Source organism: Lutzomyia longipalpis, chromosome 4, assembly GCF_024334085.1.
Source record: "Lutzomyia longipalpis isolate SR_M1_2022 chromosome 4, ASM2433408v1".
NCBI lineage: Eukaryota > Metazoa > Arthropoda > Insecta > Diptera > Psychodidae > Lutzomyia > Lutzomyia longipalpis.
This window is the reverse complement of record NC_074710.1, coordinates 18,293,883-18,307,518: the sequence shown is the minus strand read 5'-3', so window position 1 is coordinate 18,307,518 and position 13,636 is coordinate 18,293,883. Positions and strand designations below refer to the sequence as shown.

The 13,636-nt window shown below is 32.8% G+C and overlaps 1 protein-coding gene across 3 annotated transcripts in view; it reads left to right on the top strand.

Annotated features, from left to right (window-relative positions):
* Positions 1-13,636, top strand: part of LOC129795395 (matrix metalloproteinase-2-like) — a 42,623-nt gene that overhangs the window by 24,003 nt on the left and 4,984 nt on the right. For 2 of the 3 annotated variants that reach the window (XM_055836633.1, XM_055836632.1), the window contains 3 exons: positions 3,513-3,614; positions 4,835-5,028; positions 13,360-13,506. In XM_055836633.1, the coding sequence (XP_055692608.1) occupies positions 3,513-3,614; positions 4,835-5,028; positions 13,360-13,506 (443 nt within the window). Of the gene's footprint in view, positions 1-3,512; positions 3,615-4,834; positions 5,029-13,077; positions 13,187-13,359; positions 13,507-13,636 lie in introns of those variants that run through there. The other variant, XM_055836634.1, reaches the window with a different exon arrangement.

Genomic DNA, 13,636 nt, shown 5'->3' with positions numbered 1-13,636 from the left:
GGGAGAGAGTGGATGATGATGAGGACTAAAGTGAAATGCATCAGCATTTTCTCTTTTCTTCTCTTTTTTTTGCAAAAAGCAAATATTAAAGAAACTGCAAGACTCACAACACGTCTGCACGTCCTCATCATCATCGCCTGTCTTCCTATCGTCCTCATTGTTGAGTGCATTGCCATATTCAAGTAGTCACGGGTTGTATGTGTATAATTTTCCATGGCTTTTCTGCCATGCGGCAAGAAGGAGTACCCTTGAAAAGAAGAAGTGGCTGACAAAGAATGAGAGGACTTTTCTTCATCCCCTGTTTTTCCAGCAGACCCCGCACCGTGCTCAACCCTCCCTCCTCCCAAATACTCTTCAAATTTTAGCTTATGTGCACGTTTGCTTTTTTTATTTTTTTAAATAAAAAAGAATATAGAAAAAGTAAGAAGAGAGATTTTTAAAAACATTCCCATGGGAAAAAAATAGATAATTCTTATAGGAGAAATTTTCACTCTAAAATATCTAAACGATCTAAACCCAGCTAGCCTCTTGTGGCTGTGGCTCCTGTGGCTGCTACGGGGATCCACAGTAGCGCCACCAGACAGTCCCAATTCGTGGCTCTTTAAGTTTTTGCCGTGACCGAAATTGGCGGCCACAGGGGACCCACGAATGGTTGCAAATTGTGACCATGCAGAATTCAATGAATCTTGAAAATCGTATTTCACGTATTTAACACCAATTTAATGTAACAGAAACTTTATAATTTCAGATAGAGATTACTTATAAATCGATATCAATCGGAAAAGTATAGAATTTTAAGAGAATTAAACATTTTTGTAAAAACGGCCACGAGAGGGTCCCAGAGCAGCCACAGCGAGGACGAGACGTTTACAATTTATGTGAAATATTAGCAGTTTTTTAGCTTTTTCTTGAAAATAAAATATCTGGGCATCTTTAGTATGTTGATAACAACTGATAAATATCATTTTATCTAAAATACAAAGAAAAAAAATTTTTTTTTAATCAGCCACAAAAGTAAAGTCACAGGGGGTCCCCTTTTTTTTGGTTCGTGGCCGCCCTGTGGCTCCTACTTTGGGAAATTTCCCAAAATAATTTTTTGAGCCACCACCGCGGCGCTAGTTATGTTGAGATATTTTTGTGTGAAAGAGAGGCACATAAACGTCATATTCCTATACTCTTCTTACTTATTAGAGAAGATTACTTGGTGACAGACCCAAAACGCATTAGGGAGACAAGGATAGAAAAGTGAAACAAATATATATCCGCAAGCGGTGCGCGACCCACGTGGACGGCCACTACGCGGTCACCACACGGCCACAGCGATCCTAAGAAGTGCATGACGTCACAGCGATGCTTCTCACTCACAAGAGTAATGATTCTCCGGGAGATCATTGCCAAATGAGTTTAAAATAAAAATATTAGAAAAAAAATATTTTTATATTTTTGAATAAAAATATGCTTTTACATTAATTTAAATAATTAAAAATTATGCGAAGATACTTTATTAAATTTTTCGCGTTTTTAATTCCATTTTATCAATGCTCTCACTAATTACTAATTATATTTTTTGTGATCGTTCAAACCAAAAATCATAGTTATTCATTTTTTTGTCAGAAAATAAATTATCTTTAAAAAATATAAACCACTATATCGATATGTGAGTACGTTCAAGAGAGAAAAAAACATGTTTTACCACACCTACTAAATATCACGTTAAACAGAATTTTCAATCTTAATCTTAGGTATGAATTTAGGTAAAAATTTTGACACAGATATTACTGTAAGTATTTTCCTTTAGTTGAGACAATTGCAGGTAATAAATGGGTTTTATGGTATTGTACTGCCGAAAGGCTTAGTAAGGAAAACTAAAAGATTATGCTCCAGGTAGCAATTCGAGCAGCACATGGGTATCAATGCATAATGTTAATATTGGAAATACCCAAATGTTTTGCAAAAAAACTCTTAAACTTTCCAGTAAAATATAAGAATTCATTTTGTTTGCAGAAAATTCATATTATTTTAAGGATTTTAAGTCTCGAAAACAGCGTATTTTCAGTTTTTAGTCTTTGCAATAGCTATCTATTTTACATAAGCCTGCGAGAATAATGTTGGTAATGGTTCCCTATTAAGCCCATATGAAGCACGTGGAAAAATATCATTACAAATAATCTCATTTTCTTTATAATCCTGGACATTTATTGGCATAAAACAATGTCAGGACCCTTCAAAAAGGGTTTAGTTTAGGTTTTGATCAATTTTTTGCAATTTTATTATTTTACCCCAAAAATCATCAATTTTAAATCATTTAATTAATAAAATTGCATTAAGGACCCGCATTTTGAGATTATTCATTAAATTTCAAGACGTAAAGTGGATATCGCATTTATTTCTGAATGGTTGATACCCCGAAAATCTGATTACAAAGTTATGATAATTCTTTGACATATTATTGTATATTTCATGAGGGAATATACCATCGCCATGCCCTCTATGTATGTTGTAGAAATATATTTTGAAAGAATATTTTTGGGATATTTTTGTGGGAAATTTTTTTGGATGCTTGCGCCGTAGCCACGAGCCATCCACAGAGGGGACGTCACAGTGACCGGTCACGATTTATTCCCCATTTGTATGTCACTTGACCGTGTGGTGGCTGTCTGGTGGCGCCCACAGGGGCGACCCATGACTGCCACGAACCGCGTGGTGGCTGCTGAAGGTGTGCTGGGAACACATTGGGTGAAATTCACTGTCAGACAGAATTAAGATTCTTAAATTTCTCTGAAGATTCTTTAAGTTTTCTTAAGAATTTCTTAAGTTTTCATTAGATTTCTTAAGATTCTTTAAGAAAAAACATTTAAGATTTTTAAGTTTTCTTAACCCTTTAAGGTTTTTTGGGTCATACGCTGACCCAAACGTGAAACATTTTATTATTTCAATTATTTATGAATGTAATTGTTTTTCCATGTTACAAATGCATCAAATTCACGCATAAGGGGTCAAAGAAGACGTTCTGAGTGAGAAAAGTCATTTAAAAAAATTCATAGAATAAAAATCGCGATAAAAGAGCGCATGTTTCAATGTTTTTATGTTTCACGTTGGACGTTAAAGGGTTAAACGAAACTTAAGATATCTTCGATCAGGCTAAATCAATGCATGATGATGATTTTTTCTGATCGCATTCGGACATCGGAATTCTCGAAAATCATCAAAAAATATTCATTTTACTCGATTTACTTAAGAAATCTGAAGTTTCCTTTAATAAAATTTCAAGCTTTTTCTTAAATAAACTTAAGAAAACTTATTAAAACTTTAAGGCGTACCTAATAAAGCTTATGGAATTGTCAGAAAACTTTAAGAATCTCAAGAAAAATTAAGTCTGTCTGACTAGAGAATTTCATCTCATTGTTGCCCCATTGAATTGTTAAATCATCAGAAAATTTTATTAGAATTTAGCGTTAAAATTATCAAAAATTTAATGTGAAAAAATAACTTTTTTCATTTATTTTTTTCAGCAAAATTACTTAATGAATTATGGATATCTGCCTAAATCCGATATAGAAACCGGAAATTTACGAACAGAGGATCAACTAATTGATGCCATAAAGAATCTTCAGGTAAGACACCATATTAACATAAAAAATCATTAATTTTCCCTCAAAAATTGCGTTAATAAATCTTCAATAAATATTGATTTAAAATGTATTAATGGCAAAATTTTCTTGCTATGAAAGAGCTTATTTATTTTGATTCCAGCCTTCATCCAAAGTTTATATGATAATAAATAAAAGTTGCAAGAAGCCTGATATATTTATACTTTTAATTAAAAAAAAATTAAATATTCTTGATGTATTGAAATCGTTTAAACATCCATAAAAGTTCAGAAAGTTTAACATTTTCTTTAGAGGTTAGAACAAATTATTTTTACGTTAAAAATTTCATTACAAATAAGTAAAAAAAGAAATTTTTAAAAAGATTAAAAACATAAACATTCAAATATTAGTTAAGAACGTAAAGTAAAGCGTCAGAACTTTAAAACAAAATTCAAATGATAAAAAAAAAGGAATTTCAGACGTTAAAATTAAAGTCAAACATTATAAATTATATCAAACATTTGTAAAAAAATATATAAACATCAAGTCGTTTTCTTATACGTTTTTATATCCTCCTTAAATAGATCTTTAGCTCTACGCAACTTTGAATGGAACATATGCTTCGAAGCTTTGCTCAATGATCTTCAATAGTTTTCCAGCTTAAAAGATCATAAGTTGGAGCATACATAATATTTTCTGAATTTATCGGGAAATTATTTATTGTAAAAGGCCGACGTGTACGTAAGATTGAGAAAAACAGAGAAATTGTTGGAATCCTTTTTCCGGTGAGCGTCGATTAATTTTGATTCAGTAATTAAAACATTCGAATTGCCAGAGCTTTCAGTGGTTCAAAACAGCATTAATTCAATAGTTTTGAACCACTGAGGATGACACGCAGAGTGTCGAAAGCTCTGGCAATTCGAATGTTTTAATTGCTGAATCAAAATTAATCGACGCTCACCGGAAGGTGGATTCTGGAATTTATTTACATTTTTGATTAAAAAATTTTAATTTTTCTTTCAGTAGATCTCTGTTGAAAATATTCGTATTTATTCAATATTTCTTGTGTTTTTTTGAGTCTTCTTAAAATTAATTTTAGTCGATTCAAAGATTCTTTTTATCTGCTGTCTTCGAATTGATCGCATAAAAATGAATAACATCCTTTTTACATTCAAATAGAGGAGCAAATGGAGATGATTTCAAATCAAAAATTCATCGTTTTTTTTCTCTCTCTGATTTTTCAGAGCTTTGCAAATATCCCCGTAACGGGTGTGATAGATCCTCAAACGGTGGAATTACTTAAGAAACCCCGCTGTGGTGTACCAGATGATCAGGAGACAACGGACTTTTATGCAAATAATCGCTATTCCCCCTCAAGGCGGTACAAGAGATACGTTATCTTGGGACCCAAATGGGATCACACAGATCTCACATGGAGGTGAGTCTTTATCACAATTCCCCTCTACCTTTATACCTACCTATCTACCTACCTACCTATGTATATGTATGTTAGCTAAAATGAATATAGAGGAAGTTTGTCACGTGGCGAATCAACAGGAAATTTTGATAATAAAAAATCCTGTGAATCATCACCTCCGCATGTGAATCAATAGGGGCTTTGTAGGAAGTAAAAAAAAATCCCAGACATTGCATAAGGTGTGTTTGAGCGGGGAAAAAAACGAAGAAGAAATGAAACTTTGGAGGGATATTCGCCTCACATCTTCATCAACACTCTGCTGTGTAATTGAGGCATAAAATGATGATATAGGGGGGTACAAACACACGTTAATTCAGTCGCATCCTCACCCTCCGGCCCCACGTGAAATGGTGTGTTGTGGACCTCCCATGGGGTGAACGAGGGAGGGTAGCATGGGCATTAGCTAAAATGATAACGCCTCGTTATTCAACCCCCATTGATGTAGAATTAAGCATGGAAAGACGCCAAACAACATTATCGTCTCACTGGCGCCTGTCGCAATCACTCAAATGTCTATTTTGCGACACAGTGACGTCATGGAGGAGCACCCAGGGTGGGGTCGATACCATTCACCGCATGCCAAGGGTGTAGTTCCCTTCTATACATATTCCATCTCAATAACTATGCTATATGCTATGCTTACACAATACACCCATCGCCCAGGTATTCTGTGGACGATATAACACCAAATTTATCCAATAAAACTAACACACACTTTAACGCAGGAGGGGGGCGGCTTGCGGGGAGGGAAGGCTAAACCCAATAAAAGGAGAAAAGGCGTCAATATAGAGAGAAAATCTATATAATATCACAGAGAGTCTCTAAATTATCTAGATTGCTCATCTCGCATTTATTATCCTTTCTATGCGAAAGGACATTCCACCATTTGGTTTACTTGTTGCATTTAGTATATAGCACGCAGGGGGTGGGGCTGGGTTACGAGGGAATAGAAGGCGAGAAGGATTTTCCCCAAAGCGCGAAACTTCATGCGGCTCCAGCCTGGGGGGTGAAATAATAAAGCCATGAGGGTCATCACGATGATGAGGGGAAAAGAGACTTGTGTGTGTGACTAATGGTCACATGAAATTTGGCCAATTCACCTCATAAAATTGATTTAGTTTGTAGCACAAAGTGCCAAAGATAATTGGGAAGAAGAGGAATATTTAATAAAGTGATGCCCATGAGAGAGAGAGAGCGGAGTAATTAGTCACCAATAGACACGACATGAGATTAAATTGGGGAGAAAAATTTAATATTTCATTTGAAGCACGAAAAGAGATGAAATCCAAAAATTATATGTATATAAAATGAAATTATAAGCTGAGAAAGATCTCAATTAAAATTAACATTCAATTTCTCTATAAATCCTTCTAAAAGAGGTTAAATGGGGTCGTCGTGTTGGCTGTATGAATAAAAGTAATTTGTAAAGAGTTTGTAGAAGTTTGCTAAAAGGTTTTTAGTAAGGGAATTGTTCAGAAAACTTTTGAAATAAAATAATATTTGAATTTAGCGCGCAGTCGAAGTGGTGAATTCGAGTGGTGAAAATAGAGAATGTGGGGAAAAAAGAATAATTTTGCGACAGAAAATGACAGATCTGATTTATAAGGCAAGGTGTACGGATGCAAACGTGCTTGCTTCGCCTTTTTGAGATTCCGGAAATGGGGGAAATACGTTTGAATCACTTGATCAATCTAAATGCAAAATTGGTAATATTTGATGAATTTTCTTTTTCTCAAGAAGATTCACTCTCGATTATTTGGTTATTTCTTTGGTCATTTCTTCTAGAAAGAATAACACTCTTTGGTTATTTCGGAAATCGGTTAAACGATTTATCGATTACAATCATATGGCTTTTTTTTTACTAAACTTTAGGTGATATTATTGCAAGAATTGAGCATTTAAAAACAATTAATCTACCTATATAAACTCCTAAGTGTCTGTATCATCACCATTTGCCCCTGAAAATCCACATCAATGCATTCTTGAGGCAAATGTAACTTCATTCCACAACCATTATAATGCCCATATTGCTCGCGACAACTTCTCATGTATTTTATAAGAGAATTGAGTGCGGGCAATAAAGTAATTTATTAAATAAAAAGAATGTTTTAATGATGGCACCATCACCACCACATTGCCTCACAGAAGCTTCGTCTTTAGCAATAATTCTCAAATATGTAGTGTATCAATAGCCGCAGTCGTTAAACGCATAAAAAATATTCTAAAAGACAGAAGCTCTCATAATGATAGAGATATGAATTTAAAATAAACAAAAAATGTATTTAGAGGCCGTTTTACTGACTGATTAAGCGCGCACTGTAATCAAATTAACTGCCCACTTTTCGGCTCCCACCCCCACAGTCGCCAACATATGAGGAGACATCTGAGAGAGAGAAGCAATTTGTTCGGCATTTTGTTGATAAATAAATTAATAAAAAAAAAACTAATTGTGGGGTGATATCGTGTTCGTATTTATGAATAATTTCTTCTGGAAATTAGCATGCAAAATGCACACATGTTTTGTGCCCTCTATGTATGTAGGATCAGTAGAATAGGCGCATAACTATGCAGGATTTGGGATGGGAAATTGTGTAATTAAATTGAGTAAATTGGAATAATATCCTGGTTAGAGGATAACCATACAGTGTGAGTATTCCCTCCATAAATGTGAACAATGTAAATTTACAAAAGAAAACCATAATTTTCATACTTTTGGCATTTATTTTGTTGTGAAGTGGTTTGTAGAAGTTTGTCAATATTTTAACATATTTAAAAATTCAAAATCTTTAATCATGGAACAATAAAATCATTAGAAATTTGTTTAATTGTTTAAACAAATATAATAATTGTTTTTATAAAAATATTTGATTAATTTACCTTTATGGAGAACAAAATTAACCAAACAAAAATAACCGCTTGACCGATTTGATCATTCAAAAGTTTATTAAAAGATTAGTTTTTGTTTACAAAAATAGAAGAAAAAATATCAAAAATTTTTATAACATAATTCAACCTAACTAATTTACTATTTCAAGTAAAACTACTTAACCGATTTTGCAAATAAAATAAACTGGGAAAACAATGAATTACGATTCACTTCTAAAATTCATTATTAATCATCTTTTCATAAAATGGCAAAAATTAAATAGGTGGTAATCATTGAGATCATTGAGATGATTAGCAAGAAATCTAGAAAACTGCTTAACTGATTTTGAAAAATAAATAATCCGGTTTTAGAAAAGGAATAGGTACAAATTAAGCTTTTAAGAAATCTTATGATATGGAATTTTTAAAAAAATCTTAGGTTAATTCATCAAATCTTACTGTTTCTTTTCATATCCAAGAGAAACTGTTTAACCAATTTGGCAAATAAAATGAAGGGAACATTCAATTCGTTGCTAAATCATTATCTACTGCTTTTTTCATAAAGCTCAAAAATTTAAATATGTGTCAATGAGCTCGTTATCCATTATACCTAGAAAACTGCTTAAAGAGGGCTACATTGTAAAAACGGCTAAGTCGGTTCGGAGCCCATACAAAGTTAGCCGGTTTTACAATGCAGCCCTCGTTAACCGATTTAGAATTTTAAAAGAATAAAGATTTTTTCAAAGTTTTTAATCAAAAAAATCTTTTAAAAATTACTTTTCTACTTAAAAAAAAACTGAAATAAAAATTAGAAGATATATTTTTTTATAAAATAAATTTCATAAAGAAAAGTTATTGACTCCATATGATACAATGTAAATAAATTAGCACTCTGCGCGATTCCCTGCACTATAATTTCTTTTCCGATCATATAGAACGTTGTTTTTTCTTCTATATCGTAAGAAATACCCTGTAATTTAATTCCTTTTCATCATGGAGAGTTCTCTCTTCTATCTATCTGTCTCATTCTAATGTTGTGCGCACCAGCAGCAGCAGCAACATGGAGTGTTGTCTGTGCAATGAAATTTTTCATGCTGGTCATCAGCTGGCTTTTGCTCTGCTGTGGAATGGATGGGATTCTCTCTCATCATGAACATACGGTTGTCTCAACAATTTTCCACCAACAACGCGCGATTATATTGCTGGATTCCAAGGAGGAGTACACACATACACGTAGCTGTGAGGGAGCTTATGCTGGTACTCTGTCGCACTCCTTCACCCATCAGCATAAAAGCATATATAAGCACCAATGTTTTCTCAATAAAAACCCCCCTGTCTTAGCGCGCGGGGAGGGGGAGGTTACACGAATTTCAAATAGAGCCGTTCACATCACATTGAATTCAGTCGGTGTTAGACAGTGCCCTCGGGTGGATGCTCTCCCCCACATAGAACAAGGAGTGAGCTTTTCAGACAGACTAGTGCTTCACTATATACCTACATATGTGTGTAGATTGGGAGTTGGAGAAAAAAAAAGTTTTATCCATTTTTCCACCCTCAATTTCTCCTCATTCTTCAACAACCACAAAAAAAAAACAAGAAAAGTATAAAACCTCAGAGAATTGTGGCATGAAAAATTAATTTGTGAAAAGTCACGAAAATTTATGTTTGTTTCTTTAATTAAAAAAGTTTTTTTTTAATAAGTCAGAGATAAAATTAATAGATTTTTTTGTTTGATAAATAACTATTCCTAATTTATATGTTAATAAAATGTGTTCTTGATACTTTTTTTTCGGCATTTAAAGGGATTTTCTTTGCTGCTTATTCAAGCAGCCAGAAAAGACGGGATATGGAAAGAAAATCTTTTTATTTTTAGTGAAAAATGTGTGGCTCCTTGAAAGTTATGTCATAAAAATTTAACAAGAAGAAAAATGTCAAAGGTGAATTGTCCCCCTATATGTAATGCGGGGGTGGGTGAAAGGGATGATAAAATTGTATAGTGAGAGAGAAGAAGAAGATTCGAGATTGTAACCGAAAATACATTTTTCATCCCCTTCGTTTTTTTTGTTCTATATGTGGTGGAGTTGCATAAGAGTTTTTGGGTGTGCTACATGAAGGCGGTTTCCCACAGCAAATGTTAGGGCTCATCACCCACAATTTCCAATTATGTACCTACATAAAAAAAAACTCTCACACACACACATTGCACGACATATAAGTATTTAGCAAAAAGGACCCTCTATGAGACAAATAATATTCTTTCAACAGAAGAAAAAAACATAAAAAAAGAACAAAAAATTCCCCACTTAAAACATCGCCCAACCATCAGAATATAACTTTATAAATTGTTATCAATTTATGATTTTAACAAGAGTCAATTGAATGTCAATGTGAAATTGTAGCAGCATATATATGAGAAATTTATATAGTATGTGGAATGATGACGAAAAACTCTTTTGGGTGGTTCTCTATTACAAATTCATGCATTTATAGTTGGTTCGTTTGTTAGTTTTTTTTAATTAATGTTCAGTTCACTCGTAATATGGGTGTCTGACATACAGTGATGATCAAAAAAAGTGCCCAAATTATTACATCAAGAATTTTACACTGATGTCCCGGTAGAACCACTGAAAAGGACTTCCATGCGTTTCGTATAACGAACAAGATCAAACTCTTTCAAATGCCTAAATTAATGACTCACAAAATGTTAACGGAATCCCCAAATATTTTTTCTTAATAATTTTTATGACGTTGGTTACAAAATTAACCCTTAGAAGATCCGGTATTTCTAACCTCAAACTTAGAACGTAATTTTCTCTCAAAAAGAAAATATTTTTCCAAGTTTTGAACCTACTCAATAAAATATAGAAGTTATTCAAATAACAGAATATACATTTCATTTTTTAATAATTTAAAATATTGAATTGGCCATTGTGGCCAGAAAAATCCTCCAAGGGTTAAAAGAATATTTTTTTCCAAATTTTTCTCTCTAAGAATTTGAGTTAATTGAATTTCCCTATAGATGTAGAATTTACCATGAAATATTAAATAGATTTTAATTGTGAAGCGACCTATAAAAAAAAGTCAAATTGACCACGATGGCCAACAAAATCCTCCCAAGTCTAAACACCCGGATTAAATGGATTTTAACCTGAAACAGATGTCCTGGAAAGGATCTTTCCTTACTATTCAGATACTACTTTAAATCGTTCCCAATCATAATTCGATTCCCGAATTTCTCTTTCGAGAAAACTAAATTAAAATTTGTTATTAAAAAATTAATAAATAATTCAAATTAAATGATTTGTTTCACCAAATTGGCTAAATTGGGATAAAAGATATATTTAAAAATTAACAAAAGAATAAAAAAAAGCAAATATTAAATTTTTTAAATCTCCAATTGTTTTATTTATCTCGTCGAAATCCAGCCCAAAATCAGACACAGAAAGTATTTTAAATGAATACAAGATAGCAGATTATTTTTTTTTAGATTAAACTTAAGTTCAAATCAATAGCACCACAATGCGTAGCTAGTTTTTGTAATGAATTTAGTACAATGTGAGATACATTTTGAAATAGAAGATCATTTAATTATTAAATCACAATTTCGATGATTTTGCATTTAGAAATTAGCCCTAAATTAGATATAATGTTTGAGTTGTTTTATACGTTGAAATCATCCCAACATTCAAGTTTTAAAGCCGTAAAATAGATAATCTTGCATTTAAAATTACAATTAAAAGGATATTATGACCCAATTATATATTTCATCCCTTTGTTTTAATGCGGAACAAATCATTCATTTTTGACTTAAATATTTTATTCATCGCAACATTAGACAAAGGAGTTTAGTCATTGATAGATATATGGAAAGCTTCTTCATTTGAGGAACAATTGAAACACGATTTATGTTGAAGAGGGTAAAACAACGAAATCGTCAAAGAAACTCAGCTGGGGAAAGCCAGCAAAATTCGGCGATTTTGCAATATTTAAAGGGAAAAAAATATGAAATATCTTTGCATTTTATTGTATTTTTTTTGCCAAGTCTTTGACGACTTTTTCCCAACTCTTCCTTGCTGAAATGGACTTTCTCTGGCGATTTTTTGTTCTTTTTTTATCCTCTTCAGCATTTATCGTGCCCCAATAGTTCACTGAATAAGGATTATCTTTCATATGTCAATGAATAAACTCCTTTTAACACAGGAATGTAGTAAAAATTACAACAAAAAATCTTTCTAAAAATAAGTTGAATTCAGCGACCAAAAAATCTTTGAAATTTGCAGAATTTCTTTTGAAATTTCATCGAAATTTTAAGGATTTATTAGTCGCTTAATACGATCCAATATCTCATTTCTTTCTACTTTACCAATTCCATTGTTGGAATGAACACTTATTCTGATCATCACTGTGATGAAAAATGTAGAAATTAAAATGAAAATGAAGCACTTTCAGTCACAGGAAGGAGTGCGACGCAAAAAGGGCATAATATACATAACGTAATGTGTTATATAGACAAGGCAAATGGGAGACAAGGGATTTCAGTTTATTATTGTTAATACTTCGCTCCCATGGCATACAATATCCCATTACAAATGACGCTGAACCAACATAAAACATTCTAATAATTAGCAAAAGTTTTTTTTTGCTTGTTTAGCCTTTTGAAAGCCGTTCAAATTTATTTATTGTATAAATATTTATTGGGAGACTCTTTTTTTGTTTATGTGAAGAGGATAATTTATGTATTATATTTTCCAACATCATCATGATGGTTGTGTGTGAAGCACTTTCCATGCCATTTGCTTTTTAATATTAAATTCTTTTGGTGTCACTCTGAGTTATGATAGAGCAACAACATAAATGTTTAATGTGCAAAATATATAGGAAAGCAGAGCACAAGACTCCTTGGCGCTTTCATGTGATCAATTTGAGGGTGGATGCCATCATTGTGGGTGAGATTTCGTCTCAATAAAAAAAACGAGAGAAAAAGAAGAAGGAAAAATGATGAAGAAATAGGAACTTTGTGACGACTTCATTCACTCACTCAACCTGGGTGTGATGTTTTCAGTTGCAAAATCCATCACAACCTCCTTGAGTGAGCGAATGCAGGATGGAATTGCCAACGATTCTCTTCATACAACACACAAGATATAAAAAAAAAACAAGTGAAGAGTGCTTGAAAGACAATGTGAAGAGTAGAAGAGAAAAAATTCCACGAAGAAAAACTCCTCGAGATTAAATTGAGAGAAGAAAATGCGAGGTAATGAGGAGCATGAAAGGATCTCACATCATCACTTTTTTCCACCATCTCTCTCTCCTTCTTTCTTTTTTTTTAAACCTACAAAATGCAAAATATTCATTGAAGTTGATCTTAAAATGCTTTTCAAGTGCACTCTCATTTTTTTTTTTTTAATTTTTTCCTTTCTTTTCTAGCTTGGTTAATCATTCCATGCCAAACCTCGACTCTGGTCAAGTACGGCGAGTTCTGCGTGAGGCACTAAATGTGTGGGAAAGAAATTCACGCCTTACATTCCGCGAAGTAAACAGTGATAAAGCTGATATCCAGGTGATGTTTGCCAGGTGAGTGTTTCAGCAGCAAAGAAAAAAATCCTATTTTCGTACAAAAATTTCTTTTCATCGGTAAATTTTTCATTTTTGAAAAGGAAAATCTTTTCATTTGATCAGGAGAGATTTTTTAATAAAAACTTTT